Source organism: Purpureocillium takamizusanense, chromosome 11 (assembly GCF_022605165.1).
Source record: "Purpureocillium takamizusanense chromosome 11, complete sequence".
Taxonomy (NCBI): Eukaryota; Fungi; Ascomycota; class Sordariomycetes; order Hypocreales; family Ophiocordycipitaceae; genus Purpureocillium; species Purpureocillium takamizusanense.
Genome location: NC_063078.1, coordinates 324,458 through 338,300, shown reverse-complemented (window position 1 = coordinate 338,300; position 13,843 = coordinate 324,458). Strand labels below are relative to the sequence as shown.

At 61.1% G+C, this 13,843-nt stretch overlaps 7 protein-coding genes across 10 annotated transcripts; 3 read left to right on the top strand and 4 right to left on the bottom strand.

Moving 5' to 3' along the window:
- Positions 1 to 840: 840 nt before the first annotated feature.
- On the bottom strand, positions 841 to 2,903 carry JDV02_010005 (uncharacterized protein). The gene is made up of 3 exons (XM_047991711.1): positions 1,974 to 2,903; positions 1,220 to 1,905; positions 841 to 1,133 (listed from the first exon to the last, which is right to left on the bottom strand). The coding sequence occupies exons 1-3, from the start codon at positions 2,600 to 2,602 to the stop codon at positions 1,039 to 1,041; spliced, it is 1,410 nt and encodes a 469-aa protein (XP_047847723.1). The 5' UTR covers positions 2,603 to 2,903; the 3' UTR covers positions 841 to 1,038.
- A 165-nt stretch (positions 2,904 to 3,068) lies between these two features.
- Positions 3,069 to 4,867, top strand: JDV02_010004 (uncharacterized protein). Its single transcript, XM_047991710.1, has one exon. The coding sequence runs from the start codon at positions 3,672 to 3,674 to the stop codon at positions 4,686 to 4,688; it is 1,017 nt and encodes a 338-aa protein (XP_047847722.1). The 5' UTR covers positions 3,069 to 3,671; the 3' UTR covers positions 4,689 to 4,867.
- Positions 4,868 to 5,045: 178 nt separating this feature from the next.
- Positions 5,046 to 6,133, top strand: JDV02_010003 (uncharacterized protein). Its single transcript, XM_047991709.1, has 3 exons — positions 5,046 to 5,151; positions 5,228 to 5,328; positions 5,500 to 6,133. The coding sequence occupies exons 1-3, from the start codon at positions 5,128 to 5,130 to the stop codon at positions 5,780 to 5,782; spliced, it is 408 nt and encodes a 135-aa protein (XP_047847721.1). The 5' UTR covers positions 5,046 to 5,127; the 3' UTR covers positions 5,783 to 6,133.
- COQ4 (Ubiquinone biosynthesis protein) lies at positions 5,907 to 7,209 on the bottom strand. 2 transcript variants are annotated; one of them, XM_047991707.1, is made up of 2 exons: positions 6,804 to 7,209; positions 5,907 to 6,670 (listed from the first exon to the last, which is right to left on the bottom strand). In XM_047991707.1, exons 1-2 carry the CDS (start codon positions 7,051 to 7,053, stop codon positions 6,024 to 6,026), a joined length of 897 nt encoding a protein of 298 aa, XP_047847719.1. In that variant the 5' UTR covers positions 7,054 to 7,209; the 3' UTR covers positions 5,907 to 6,023. The 2 variants fall into 2 exon arrangements, with proteins under 2 accessions (XP_047847719.1, XP_047847720.1); XM_047991708.1 differs by having other exon boundaries at positions 5,907 to 7,209.
- A 161-nt stretch (positions 7,210 to 7,370) lies between these two features.
- JDV02_010001 (uncharacterized protein) lies at positions 7,371 to 9,322 on the bottom strand. Of its 3 annotated transcripts, XM_047991704.1 has the most exons (4): positions 8,878 to 9,322; positions 8,533 to 8,794; positions 7,763 to 8,456; positions 7,371 to 7,683 (listed from the first exon to the last, which is right to left on the bottom strand). In XM_047991704.1, the coding sequence occupies exons 1-4, from the start codon at positions 8,981 to 8,983 to the stop codon at positions 7,552 to 7,554; spliced, it is 1,194 nt and encodes a 397-aa protein (XP_047847716.1). In that variant the 5' UTR covers positions 8,984 to 9,322; the 3' UTR covers positions 7,371 to 7,551. The 3 variants fall into 3 exon arrangements, with proteins under 3 accessions (XP_047847716.1, XP_047847718.1, XP_047847717.1); XM_047991706.1 differs by having other exon boundaries at positions 8,533 to 9,322; XM_047991705.1 differs by having other exon boundaries at positions 7,763 to 9,322.
- A 243-nt stretch (positions 9,323 to 9,565) lies between these two features.
- Positions 9,566 to 11,199, top strand: JDV02_010000 (uncharacterized protein). The gene is made up of 2 exons (XM_047991703.1): positions 9,566 to 10,015; positions 10,098 to 11,199. Exons 1-2 carry the CDS (start codon positions 9,896 to 9,898, stop codon positions 11,190 to 11,192), a joined length of 1,215 nt encoding a protein of 404 aa, XP_047847715.1. The 5' UTR covers positions 9,566 to 9,895; the 3' UTR covers positions 11,193 to 11,199.
- JDV02_009999 (uncharacterized protein) lies at positions 11,163 to 13,632 on the bottom strand. The gene is made up of 4 exons (XM_047991702.1): positions 13,115 to 13,632; positions 12,418 to 12,965; positions 11,805 to 12,361; positions 11,163 to 11,748 (listed from the first exon to the last, which is right to left on the bottom strand). Exons 2-4 carry the CDS (start codon positions 12,855 to 12,857, stop codon positions 11,636 to 11,638), a joined length of 1,110 nt encoding a protein of 369 aa, XP_047847714.1. The 5' UTR covers positions 12,858 to 12,965; positions 13,115 to 13,632; the 3' UTR covers positions 11,163 to 11,635.
- Between the last annotated feature and the right edge of the window lie 211 nt (positions 13,633 to 13,843).

Sequence of the window (13,843 nt, the reverse complement as noted above, 5' to 3'; positions counted from 1 at the left end):
ATGCAAGTCGCCTGCCTCGGCATTTCCACGCTGGTGACGATCATCACTCGTCAAACCACAAATCTCTCAGGGTGCGTACGCAAGCGACTTGTACATGTTGACCAGACAAAAGGGACGTAAACACCATCAACAACTACCACCGCAGCAGACCCGTAGTCGCTGCGTCAAGGAAGTCGGCGTCTCGCATGACTGCGGCCTTGGCAACCAGTAGTCGGGTCTTGTCAAGTGTCAGCTCTCGGTCCGCAGTGGCCTTGGTGGTGACCACGGCAGAGAATTCCGTTGCGGCCGGCTCATTTCCAACCTCCCTGCATCCTTGTATACTGGCCTTGAGTCTCGCAAGCAAAGGCCCCAGTCACCTCCTACACGCCATTCGGGCTCAGAGGCGGTGATGCCAAGACGGCGCGATTGTGCCGATGCCATCAGCGCATCTCAAACCCTACTGACTGCACGAGTACCGGGTTCCCCTGGCCCGCAGGCGTCATGCCCAAAACCATCTCAGCATGGCTTTACGTCTTCAATCTTGGCAAGCGATCTCGTAAGCTGTGACAACGAAGCGAGGGTCCAAGGCGCATCTCGTCTGAATAATAAGCTTTTGTTGATCGCAAATATAGAATTGTGCCAAGCATGTGTAAAGTAACGTGACAATGTTGCCCCCGTCGCGAGTTGATGTAGTAGTCAGGAAAGCTCCGCTTTGCCAGACGCAAAACGCATGCAGATATACCTGACGACCTCTGCCGGCTTGCAAGAATGCGGTCCAACGTCGAGTCCTGGCTATTGATTGTTACATGGCTACAACGACCAGCCACTTCGTCGGCAGATGGCGCAAAGTACATACTACTGCATGAGGATACATATCGCGCTGGAGAATTAGTCTATTTTGGGAGCTGGGAACCATGGCCTCGGAGCGGCCCGAACATGTAATTATACACCATGCTGATAGTACGATGTCGAACCGACTTTCTTCATGCCCAGAAACCTACGTTCCCACTCTGCAGGGGTCCGTAGTCCGTACCAGTCCTTGCGGCGTACGTTGCGTGGTCAATTGCCCTTGCCAAGGATCTTTTTGACCTCCTCTGCAACATCATAGGTAAAAGCCTTGTTCATGTATTTGGCCATCACTCCCGGGAAGCATCCTGCCCGACGTCAGCCCTGCTGTGCCGTGAAATGCCGGGTCTGGTGCGGCGAGACGGCGCCCACCTCAGGGTGTAATGCAACTTACCCATTGTCCACATGAAGACGTACATGATGTATTCTTCGATGATTCCTTTGTCGCGTTTGGAGTCTTGCCTGGATCTCGAGTCCTTCAGCATTTGCGTTACGCGAGGCAGGCGAAGCTCCATGTACTGCTTGGCAGCCGATTTGATCACCTCTTTCTTCTCCAACGTGCCAGGCTTCCCAGCCGTGTACGCCTCGCGAAGATGGTGGCTGAGAAGTAGCGTGAATGCTTCCACGTCCTCAAGGGCCTGCGAGGAGCCTTGGCCCGATGTCGGCGGCAGGGCATGAGCGGCGTCGCCGACGAGCACGACGCCGTCTCGCTCCCATGTCGGCAGCGGCGGGACGGTCCACGTGGGATACATGTTCTCCACCGTGAGCGACTGCAGAACCGTCTGGATGACGGGATCCTTCCAGCTCTGGAGACGAGCCCGGAGCTGCGCGGTGACGGCGGGCCCGTCCAGCGTGCCCGGCGTGGGGGCTTCTGCCGCGGTGTAGGTGGACCACCAGGCGAGCCTGTCGCTCGGCTCCGAGACGTGGTATGGTGAATCGCGATGGGGCGAGTCGTCTGTGCTTTCTGAGAAGAAATATCCAAAGAACCCGTTGCCCCCAAACACAAAGTTCATGGACCCTCGCTCGACGTGTTCTCGAACTTGGGCGGCCGGAATGAAGCCCCCCACGCCGACGAGGCCCCTGCTTTTCGTCAGACAACGCACTGAGAGGACAATCACGCGAACAGGCCTGTGTGGTGCACGACTCACTCGTAATGAGGCGGAAACGGATCTTCCTGGGCCTCGGGGAACAAGGCACGCTTTGCAGTGCTCTTCAAGCCGTCGGCGCCGATGACGAGATCCGCCTCGACCGACGGGCCCCCGTCTGCGAAGCTTACCGTATTCTGTCCGCTTGGATTGGCGACGACGGCGGAGATCCGCCTGTTGACGATGGCCTCGTCCGGGATGCGCACGCGCAGGCATTTCCAGAGAGAGTGGCGGCTGCTAGACACCATGTGCATGTTTCGCTGCGCGACTTCGTCGGATTCCGAGTCGCCTGACGGCTGGACCCTGGCCAGCACGGTGCCAGTCTTGCTCTTCATGATCATGGTCGAAACGACATAGCCGCCTCTGACAATGTCACGCAGGAGATTCTCGTCCAGGCGCTTGATGACGTTGAGTCCATTGGCCCCAACGCCTAGCCCTCCGCCGACGACGAGCGTGGAGGAGTGAGTAGGGCCCTGTCCACGTTCGACGTGAGTGGTGTCCTGGTTCGTATCGTAGGCTTCATAGATGGTAATGGAGTGATCGTCTGCATCAAGGGGTTTGGGGAGATGTTTCTTGAGCAATAGGTATGCCGTGCACCCCGAGATGCCCGCGCCAATGATGGCAATCTTCATGTTTGGCTTCACGAGCGTGATATGACTAGACTCTCCGATTGATGATTATTCGAATGCTGAGGAGAGTGTGAAGCGCTTCGGCTTAAAATGTTCGCAAGTTGTCGGCCAACTCAGCCCAGGCGGCGGTCACCAGTCACTTTTCGGACGTCGGCACACATCGAAACCCGACGTTGTGCAAGTAATGGCCACCTGAGCCCGCGGTGTCATGTTCATCCCATAGTGAGGCCGTATTGCCATCGTATTTGCTGCGGTCCGCGTCGCGCCTACGTACTTCGCTTCGTATGCGTCGCCTGAGTCACCTCGCAAGGCGTGTGAGTTGCGTCGTTTGTGCGAATGGGGAGACGGCCTTTACCAATGGAGTGGGGCCGGCTCGACCCGCGCAACCCAGAGTCGCGCCCACGTGACGCCGAGTTTTCCCAGGAGACGGAAAAGTGAGTGGCGGCTGCTTGTGCAGATTCGAGAGCATCATCATTTACGTCGCCCATTACGTTGCCACACACCTGCGGTTTTGTCCGAACGGCCAATCTCCCTTTCGGTGTCATATCTTCTTACGCTCTGCAAGTGAGACGTCGCTGTCTGCTACGTGCCCTGATGCGCGCACTCCGGCAGTCGTGAGCGCCACCGACCCTCGAAGTCCGACGCCCCCTTTGCACTTGTTGCGCCGAACACCACCACGACCGTCAAGGTGGCGGATCCCAGTCGCTTGCGGTTATCCGCACGAATACTTCAGACACGGCCACGATGGAGTCGAGATAGCCTGCGCGCCGGCCGGGTGGCCACGAGGCGGCGCTACGGGACCGTCGCGTCCAGCTCCGACAGACACACATCCCGCGACCGGGTGGCCGCGGACGAGGCGGCGTTGCCCATACGTCATCCATGGTCCAGCGCGCTGCAGCCCGAGCCGGCCATCGTGAAGCCACGGCCCTCTCCGCAATTCTACGTGCCTTCTGTCTTGTTACCAGCTGAAGCCGCAAAGGCCCCGACCGTGCACAAGATTCACATCCTGGGCGAGGACGAGCGATCCAAGTTTATCGCGCACGCTCTCTCAGGCGTCTACGACTCTGTCGAGATGCTGGGGTGGCGAAATACCTCGTCGAAATACCGCAACATCCAGAGGGCCAAGCCCGGCAGCCGGCGATCTGTCAAGGTCGAAGCGAATATGGCAGTTCCACGAATACTGGCACAAGAGGACGACTCACATATTGATCAGCTCGTGGTGACTGGAAAGGGCCACGAGGCAGCAGACGCTCTCGAAGCGGTCAAGCATCGAGTCGATGAGAACACGACGGTGTGTTTAATGAATGACGGGCTCGGCGTTCTGGAGGACGTGCGGCGCAAAATCTTCGAGGGTGCAGAGACGGGCCCGAGCTTCTTGCTCGGCCATATGAGCCATCGCCTGGCATTCAATCGGACATATGACTCGGTCAAGCAGCTCAAGAACGGCGAGACGAGATTCACGCTCGCGGAACTCTCGCCGCACAAAGGGAAGCAGGCGCGCCAAGAACCGCACAAGACGGAGACGCGGTCTAATTTCATACAAACACTCCAGGAGGCCACGGATCTTCACTCGTCTCTGACGACATACGACCAGTGGTTGCGCTTCAAGCTTCCGTCGGTCATTTTCGACTCGGTCGTCGAGCCGGTCTGCGTGTTACTGGAAATGCCATACCAGGGCTTACTTCAGAACCCAGCAGCTCAGAGGATGATGCACAGCCTCCTTTCTGAGATTGTTCAGGTAGTGGAGAACATGCCCGAGGTGGAGGGGTCCTCGGTGCTGCAGAGCTACGTCCACGGCCGCGGGATCAAGAGGCTGCTGCACAGTCGCATCATGGCGAAGCGCGCGCAGCCCAGCCAGCTCGTGCGGAGGATCGAGCACGGGTTGCCCACAGATGTTGAGTATCTCAACGGCTACTTTTTGCGACGCGGTCACAAGCTCGGGCTGGATCTGCGGACGAACATTATGATGCGCGACATGATCAAGGCGAAGCACTCGCAGGCGATTGAGAGGCTCAACTCCTACATACCCGTCGAGGAGACGTCGATACCAAGCGACTTGGCATTTCGGTATCGGACGGTGCCCCGATGACGGAGAGTACCTGAGAAGGGATCAGCTGTATATTTTGTTGTATAAGCATAGCATGGGTGTGTAAATTATGGTCACGAGCTTAGATCCCATTCACGGTCGGTCACGTCTCAGGCGCGGCCGGTCTCAAATACTCTTTTGTCCAGTATGAGTAGGACTTTCTTCCGAGTCAATAGTTGCCCACTATTAGAAAATTGGTGTTTGGCTGCTCCGTTCGTGGAAAGAGTATATACTCCGTACTTCATGCAGCATCGACGTTGTCGCGCCATAGGCTCACGTGATGGCGCCGCCCAGCTTGCAGGTGAGGTTGCCCCTCCAGACCCTCTTGCAAGCCATGGTGCCCCGCCATCGTCCATCGAGCTCGCGTCACAGCCGCAGCAGCAGCACCTCCACCACCACCAACTACCACACACTCACTACCTCCAACCCTCGAGCTGCGGAAATGGACGATTCAGAGCTCGAGCAGGTGCGTGTCGCCACGCGCGACTCCAAGCTTGTTCTTCCCCCTCCCCTGGATCACCGCTGACCATGGCCACGCACAGATTCGCAAAGCTCGTCTCGAGCAGCTCAAGTCGCAAGGCGGCGGCAGCGGCCGCGGCGGGCCATCGGCCGGCGGGCAGCAGGACCAAGAGCAGCAGAAGCAGTGCGTCGCGACCTACCTACTGCGTTCTCTCCTGTCCTTTCCGAGCGCCCCGACCGGTTTCCCGAACGAGAGAAACTTACTATGGGTGGGGGGGGGGACGGGGAGGAGGGCAGAGAGATGAAGTGGGAGAAGAAAAAGAAAAACAGTGGGCTAACGCGTCATGGTCAACAGGCAGCAGCAGGAAGAGGCCCGGCAGCACATCCTCAACCAGATCCTGCACCCCGAGGCGGCGGACCGGCTGGGCCGCATCCGGCTCGTCAAGGAGCAGCGCGCGACCGACGTGGAGAACCGGCTCATCACGCTCGCGCAGACGGGCCAGCTGCGGCAGAAGGTGACGGAGGCGCAGCTCAAGGAGCTGCTCAACGCCGTGGCGGACAACAAGGGGGAGGAGAAGATTGTCGTGAGCCGCCGCAAGGGCTGGGACGACGACGACGACGACCTGCTGGACCTGTGAGACTTGACGAATGGGGAGAGGGTGGTCAGTCGTGGATGTCGGGGTGGGCGGCGCGCGGTGGGCGTGAGGAGAATGCGCAGACCGAACACACGCAGCGGACACCGCACAAAAAGTGATACCAATGGGATGAATGAATGGATTTATGCTATGCCACTGCGCGCTCGTTGCTTTTACAGATTTTGTACATGAGGAGTTTGTCCAGTCTTGCCACCTGGTATAGGTAAGCGAGGGAGAGGGCTTTTCACATGCCCTGTGCCTGTATCTCCTTGAGGCGCTTCTTCTCCTCGCGCTCCCTCTTGCGAATCTCCCGCAGGTCGGGAGGCCGCTCGATGCCCAGCTCCGCCCTCAAGTCGTCGACGTCCCTCTCGAGCTGCTCCTCCCAAAAGACGTTGATGAGCTCCCTGCTGCGTGCGCCGTTGCGCAGCGCCCAGGGGAGGTAGACGCGCAGGAAGCGGCGCCTCCCCTGGGGCTCGAGGGTGGCGGCGGCGGCCATGCTCAGCCCCGTCATGGGGAGGAGGGTGTTTGCGAACTCAAAGGCCTTGAGGGCGACCTCGCCCTCGCGCCAGACGGGCAGGCCCGTGACGGCGTGGTAGAAGTCGTGGCACTCGCGGTAGCGCTGCATCACGTACGCGCACTCGGGGTCGTCGATGTAGCGCACCGCGGCGCGCGTGTCGGGCGAGACGCCCTCGCGGTCCAGCCACCCGACGTAGGCGCGCCCGACGGTGTTGTCGGGCAGGGCGCGCAGCCGCGCGAGGGAGAGCGTCTCCGAGGTGATGCGCGGGCGCTGCCGGAGGATGCGCCGGCCCGTCGCGTCGGCGAGCATGGCGTCGCGGAGGCGGTAGATGAAGTAGGGGGTCGCCGTGGCCTCGCCCGTGGCGGCGATGAGGTCTGCGAGCAACGTCAGCGGGACCGTCGTTAGCTGAGCAAAGAAAAGGAAAGCAAAAAGGTGCGCTTGCCATGGCGGGGGGCATGACCGCCCATCATGGCAAAGGGGAAAAAAGAAAGGGTGAGAGTCGCGCACCGTGACGATAAGGGTTGAACAAGGACATGACGCTGGCGCCGACGGCCATGCCCACGCGCTCCATCTTTGTGAGCGGCACATGGCCCGGGTAGTTTGGCTCCGGGCGGTCGAGGGCGGAGAAGCGCCGCCTCGTCGATGCGGCCGTCGTCGACGTGCAAGACGGGGAGGAGGCACAGCAGGCGGCGCAGGTCGCGGAGCGGGCGAGGTGCTGTAGTCTCGACGGCCGTACCTTGGACAGCGTCGCCTCCATGGCTGGTCGTCGTGCGCTTGTCTTGTAGCAGCAGGTGGCGACTCGGGCTGCGCTGCGACTGCGAGGCCGGGACGGTGTGCTGTGGCCGGCGCGGGTTGGAGGTTGTAGCTTTGATGAGGTTTGGTGGGACGCTCAGAAATCATGCGAGGTTGACTGACGTCGGGCCCCCGAATTGGCAAACCACCCCACCAAGACATCTACTATTAGACCAGCATGACCGCCAGCGCAACGAGAAAGGGATGCCACTACGATACGCAGCCTCGCCCAATTGCCGCCGAGTTGTTGCTCAGATTGATTATGAAGTAATAATCTATTTTCCTGCACGTGTCAGTTTGGTCGAGCGATGGCTTTCTTCTACCTGTGGGTAGCGACTGGCTGTTGTGTAGTTCGCGAGCGTGCCAGCTTCCATACCAAGTAGTCACTTATTGCATCACTCGTGACAATTCATTGACTTCGCTAGGGTCCTCGCTACCTCAGTTCTCTCCTCTGCTCAACGACTCAAGTCTCCTTCCCGATGCCCTCATACACGGCTCGCTCCAGCTCGTCGTACAGCTTCCCGTTGACCGGCTCGCCCCAGGGAAAGCAGTTTACAATCATGACGCCCGCAACGCCCGTCTCGCGATCAACCCACTATATACCGCGCGGTTAGTACCTTTGCTTCTTCCCGCGACCTCAATCGTCGGGGACACGGAGGGGGGGGGCGACTCACCCAGCGGCTGTTGCACGCGCCCGTCCACATCATGCTGCCGCGGCGTCTCTTGCCCGGCACGTCCTCGAGGTTCAGCAGCCCGCCGATGCCGGAGCTGATGGGCAGTCCCGTGGGGAACTCGGGCGCGTACTCGGACTGCCTCGCGGGGTCGTACGCCGTGCGCTCCAGCGCGGCGCGCTGCCGCTCGTCGAGCTGCGGCGTGAACATGGTCTGCATCGACTCCTCGGAGAGCAGCTCGCCGGCGAGAAAGGCGCGCAGGAAGAGCGCGTAGTCGTCGGCCGTGGTGTGCAGCCCCGCGCCGCCCCCCTCGAGGTCGTGCTCCTTGGGCAGCGGCATGCGGAACGGCGCCAGCGTTCCGTCGTCTTTGCGGAGGGACCCCGGCGCGGTGCGCGACTCCGTGTCCGGCAGCCGCTCCGGCCAGAAGCCCGAGTCCTTCATGCCGACTGGGTCGAAGACGTGCGCCTGCATGTACTCGCCCAGCGTCTGGCCCGTGAGGCGTTCGAGCGCGATGCCGGCCCAGTCCACGCCGGAGCCGTACTGCCAACCCTCGCCGGGTGGAAACTTGAACGGCGTGCTGAAGCCCGAGAGGTTGAAGGCGAGGTGGTTTCCCGTGCGGCCGATGGCCTTGGCCCAGCGGATGGTGTCTGGGTCTCTGGTGTCGTATCCAAGGCCGGAGACGTGAGAGAGCAGCATCCTGCAGCTGTCAGCGGGGTGCCGTTGCGGTGCCTTGCACAAAGGGTTGGCTGTTTCGGTTGTTCCTCCAGACCTACCGCAGGGTTATCGGCTTTGTGTTGTCTTCGAGGATCGGCCTGTCGCCGTCAAACCCTTTGAGGATCTGCAGCTTGCCGAGCTCGGGGACCACCTGGCGGATGTCGTCCTCGAGCTTCACGACGCCCTTCTCGACCAGCTGCATGACGCAGGTGATGGTCGGCAGCTTGGTGAGCGAGGCGACCCAAGTGAACGTGTCCCCCGCAAAAGCCTTGGCGTCTGGGTCGAAGTCGATCCTGCCCGCTGCGCCAGAGTAAAGAGATCCTGCCATCCGTGAGTCTCTTCCTGTCGCTCTGGGATCTGCAGGCCACCTTGGTCACCGAGGCGCGCGGGCCGCGTGAGCTCACCATGTCTATTCACCGCCACGAATGCACCTCCGAGGAGGCGGTCCTTGGTGTCATCGTTCCCGTCCACGGTGTAGCGCCGAAGGATGCTGTCCAGGTGCCCGGCCATCTCTGAGAATTGTTTCGTCCCTGACTGTTTATCGGCTGTCTGGGGCGCCGGGGAGAGACGAGCTGGACGACGACGCCCAATGTCACCTTTTATAGACTAGGAGGTATACCGCCAGGACATGGACGGGACTGCCGTGCGGCGTTTCACTTCCATCTCTCATTGGCGCTGGCAGTCGGCCGTGTCGTGTCGTGAGAGCTAGTCGGCCTAAATGATGACGGAGGTCGGCATCTCGGAGACGCATGCCTAGCTGCCTGCGGCTCTTGCATGCGATCGACGTGAGGGCGTGGATTGATTCGGGGTTGCTGGGGCCGCATTTCTTTGGTGACTGACTCCCATCGGCACGATGCCGCGTCCAGGAATCGCCGCGCTGGGCGGACCCGACCCGCCGTCAAGTTACCAAGTCCAGGCTACTTGCACCCCGCTGTGGACTCTAAGTTACTGGACCTCCCACAAGCACTGCCTGAAGCCTCCAGCCGTAACGATGGGTGGACAGGGCACGCATCTAGCGCTCTCGACTGTGGTCCGGCAGTCGTCCCGTGGCCGTGATGTGTGAGTGAAGTGGATTTCTCTCATCGCATCTCTCACCACGCACTCTGCACCACCTCCAACGAGCCTGCAACCTCATAGACTAGGTGCGAGGCCGCTGTGCTCGAGGTGCAACCACAGACGTCCATCCAGTCCTCGTGTCCTCCCGATCTCAGCCCAATGGCCCAGACACTGGCCTGCTAAGCAGCCGGGGCCGCTGAACAAAGAGCCCGCCGTCCACTCCCTACATCTGCTTCATCGCTTCGACTGCGAGAGAACTGACTAAACTGTTAAAAAGAGCGTTTGGCAACATGAGATGATGCCCTCATCGGCGCCGTATCCCAGCGTACCTTCCAACTAGATACATACGTCCACTCTGTCTCTCTCATGGACGCCATAGAGAAGCTCCTCGAATGGGCCACATCCCGGGGCGTCGTCCTGGACGGCATCGGCCCCAAGCCGCTCCCCGGGCGCGGCATAGGCATCGTCGCGACGCGCGAGCTCAAGGTGAGATACACATACACATACACATACACATACACATACACCCCGTCATGTTCGTCGGCCAACAAGCTCTACCCGCCCGCAGCCAGGCGAGGCCATCCTCACCGTCCCGACCGCCCGCCTCCGCTCCCTCGGCAGCACCCCCAAGCCCATCGTCAAGGCCCTCCGCGGCGGCGCCACCGTGCACGCCATCCTCGCCGCCGCCCTGTGCCTCGAGGCGGACCCCGACTTTGACGTCTGGCGCGCCGTCCTGCCCTCGCGCCGAGACGTCGAAGCCAGCATGCCCATATGCTGGCCCGCGGACCTCCAGGCCCTGCTTCCCCCCGGCGCCGCCACCATGCTCGAAAAGCAGCAGGCCAAGTTTGACAAGGACTGGACTCTCGTGTCCGCCGCGTTCCCAAACCGTGGTGGTGGTGGTGGCGACGACGACGACGGCGACGGCGACGACAGCGGCGACGACGATGCCGCGGATGCGAGCGGCGGCAGCCTCACGCGCGGCGACTTCCTCTATGCGTGGAACCTCGTCAACAGCCGCACCTTTTACCACACCACCCCGCTCACCGAGAAGCGCCTCCCCGCGGACGACCACATGGTCCTCCAGCCCGTCGCCGACCTCTTCAACCACGACCCGCACGGCAGCTGCACCGTCTCCTACGACGAGGCCGGCTTCACCATCTCCACCGCCCGCGCCCACCAGCCCGGCGACGAGCTCTCCATCCGCTACGGCGCCCACTCCAACGACTTCCTCCTCGTCGAGTACGGCTTCGCCCTGCCCGGGGACGCCAACCCCTGGGACGAGACCGCCCTCGACGCGTACGTCTGCCCGCTCTTCACGCCGCCCCAGCGCCGCACCCTCGAGGACGCCGGCTTCTGGGCCGGCTACGCCCTCGGCGCCGAGACGGCCTGCTACCGCACCCAGACGGCGCTGCGCCTGCTGTGCGTCACGCCGGGCCAGTGGCGCGCCGTGCTCCGCGGCGTGCGCGACGAGGACGTCGACGCCCCCGCCGTGGACCGCCAGCTGCTCCGCGTCCTGCGCGTGTACGAAAAGGACATTCGCCGCAAGCTGTCCGAGTTGGAGCGCTCCACCGCCGGCACCGAGGACGCGAGAGCCGTGCTGCGCGCGCGCTGGATCCAGATCAAGGAGCTGGTAGTCGCCGCAATAGCACGCATACACGACTGATGTGAACCGTCGGCGGCCCGTGGCCCTTTCTCGCCACCCCCCACGCATGCATGCATTGCCCTCGTGACCCTCAGTGTCTTCCTTATTACTACATGAGCCTCTCTCTCTTGGCAATGAGCCCCGGGGGATAGTCATCCATCTCCCGTGCAGCTGCGTGCTTCCCGAGCTGTGGAACCCGCAAAAGACAGGGTCCCATCAGTCGCCCATTTTCTTTCCTCGCAAGAGGCTGGCAAATCACCTCCTCATCCTTACCCCCAAGCATGATAAGCAAGTCCCTAAACGCTCTGCCCGCCGTAAAACCGATTCGTGGCCGTCTTGGCCTATAATATTGTACAATGGCACGTACGATGCGTGCAACTTCCACCGCGCCGCCGCTCGTCCGAAGCGCTACTTTGGCTGCTCCATAGAGTATCCGGAGGAAGCGATCCGAGCAACACGTCTCTCTACTCGGGCCGCGGGCGCTTCGCCCCATGCGGGTTGCCCCAGTCTCCGCCCCCGCCTTGGCTCTGGTTAAAGCCGAACCCGCCATTGAAGTTGGGATTCATGCCCTGGAAGCCTGTAGTCAGGTGTCAGCGAAGCCAGTTCCAGGTGCCGTGGTGCAGTGTCGCTTACCTGGCATGCCACCACCCATGCCCATCATACCCATGTTCCCTGGCATCCCCATCGGCATGCCACCCATCGGGCCACCCATGCCCATCATGTTATTGCCGCGGCCACCTCGCATGCCACCGGGGCCGCCCCGCATGCCGCCACCCATCATGCCGCCGCGGCCGCCTTGGAAGCCAAAGTTGCCGCCGCCCATGGGTCCGTTGAAGCCACCGCCCATGTTGTTGTTGTTGAACCCCATGTTGTTATTGAAGTTGCGGTTGCTGTTGAAGTTGTTTTGGTTCATGCCTCGCCCGCCGCCGTAGCCGCCACGGCCGCGGAAGCCACCACCACCGTAGTTGCCCCGATCGTTGTACGGCCCGGACGGCGCGGCGCGGGGCTGCTCCTTGACACGCGCCGGGGCGTCCTTTGGTAGCGTCCTGAAAGGGTTCATCCCGGGGTGACAGTACGACGTTGTGAGCTTCTTCTGCTGCCCAGGCTGGGCGCTTTCGCTGGCTGCGTGGTCAATGTGGTGCTTCGCTGCCGTGGCAGCTTGCCGGGAGTAGAATTCGATGTACGCTTGGCTGGGGAATCGGTTAGCAAGCATGGTAAGCTGACAATTTGACACACTAGCACTTACCCCTTGCTCTTTCCATTCACCTTGTGCTCGCTAAAAGTGAGCTCCTTGACCTCGGTCTCGCAGTCAGCTCCACGGAGCCAGCCACGTATATCATCGTCGGTCGTCCACCAACTGAGCTCAGAAATCATGACGGCAGCCGTGGCGTTTGGATCGACGGGCCGGTCGTCCTCTTCAGATTTCCTCTTGACACCCTGGCGAGATGGTGTGTCTTCCGTCTCGCTCGTTTGGCGCCGATGTTCGCCGCCATGCTCCTCTCTGTTGTGCTGGTCGTGGTCTCCGCGGTCGTCGTGCTGCGCCTGATCCCCGTGGTCTACCTTGCCGTGGTCATCGTTCTCGTTCCGGTATTCACTCCTGCTCTCCGCGTGACTGCCCTCCTGGTGGCTCTGCTGCTCATTTCCGGCGTCCCCATAGAAGTCGATTTCGAAATCCGCTTCGGCCATCGCGAGAGTACCAGCGACGGGCGGAGCTGTGCGTGTGGATGGAGAAGACGGAGCTTAATAAATAGTCCTATTAAGTGTCTTCGAGATACAGGGGGGGCGGTCCTTGATCTTTTGAGACAAGGGTTATCAGCAACGCAATGCCTGCTCGCCGCCCAATAAAAACAACGAAGCTGATGAAAAGAAGGAAGGCCCGACGGCGCCAGCCTCCGCACGAAAGAAACAATGAGAAGAAGAAATCGGCGCTTGATAGTACGTACAGGTACCAGAAAAGAATGGGTATCGTATCGTGAAGAGAATGGTTATGACATCAAGCCAGAAGACGAAGCTCTGTGCTCGCAGTCCTCAGCGTTCCAAGCTCGCTCTTTGCTTTTTTGTTCTGCTTCTTTCGACCACCCGGATCCTCAGGCAACGTCGATACAGGCGGGCCTCGCAAGCCTGACGGTAGAAACAGTATTGCTCGAAGCAGCCTTCAATACTGGCGTAATACTGGCGTGTCCTGGGCGAGTGGTCTCGTGGTCAGCGGCGGCGGTGCCGGGTTCGGGGGTGTTGGCGTAGACACTGATGGTTAGCTTTCGAGGATCACGGGCTTCTAGCGCGGAGGTGCAAGTCGTTGGGAGCTGATCACAAGGCGGTAGATGTCGGGTCACTCTCCTGGGTGCGTGCGTGCGTATGTGCGTGCTGGGTCGGGAACTGCGTCAGATAACTGGCGCTGGTCGAGGAACGGTCAGTCGGTGACAAGGACGCGCAAAAGAGAGCTGGCAGGCGGACGGGAAGCGGGCACGAGCCAGCGCAGCAACTGCGGAAAGGCGGCCCACACGCTGATCTGGGGGCTGCGCGGTTCCTCGGCGGCGGAGCATCGATGTTCCGACGGCCTGGTGAACCTGCGTGGGATGGAAGCCTCACTTTGTGCAGCGGCAAGGGGTCTTGGGGGCTGCAACAGCGAACGACATCCTTAGTTAGGCTTGCGACTCAAGCTGCCGATGGGA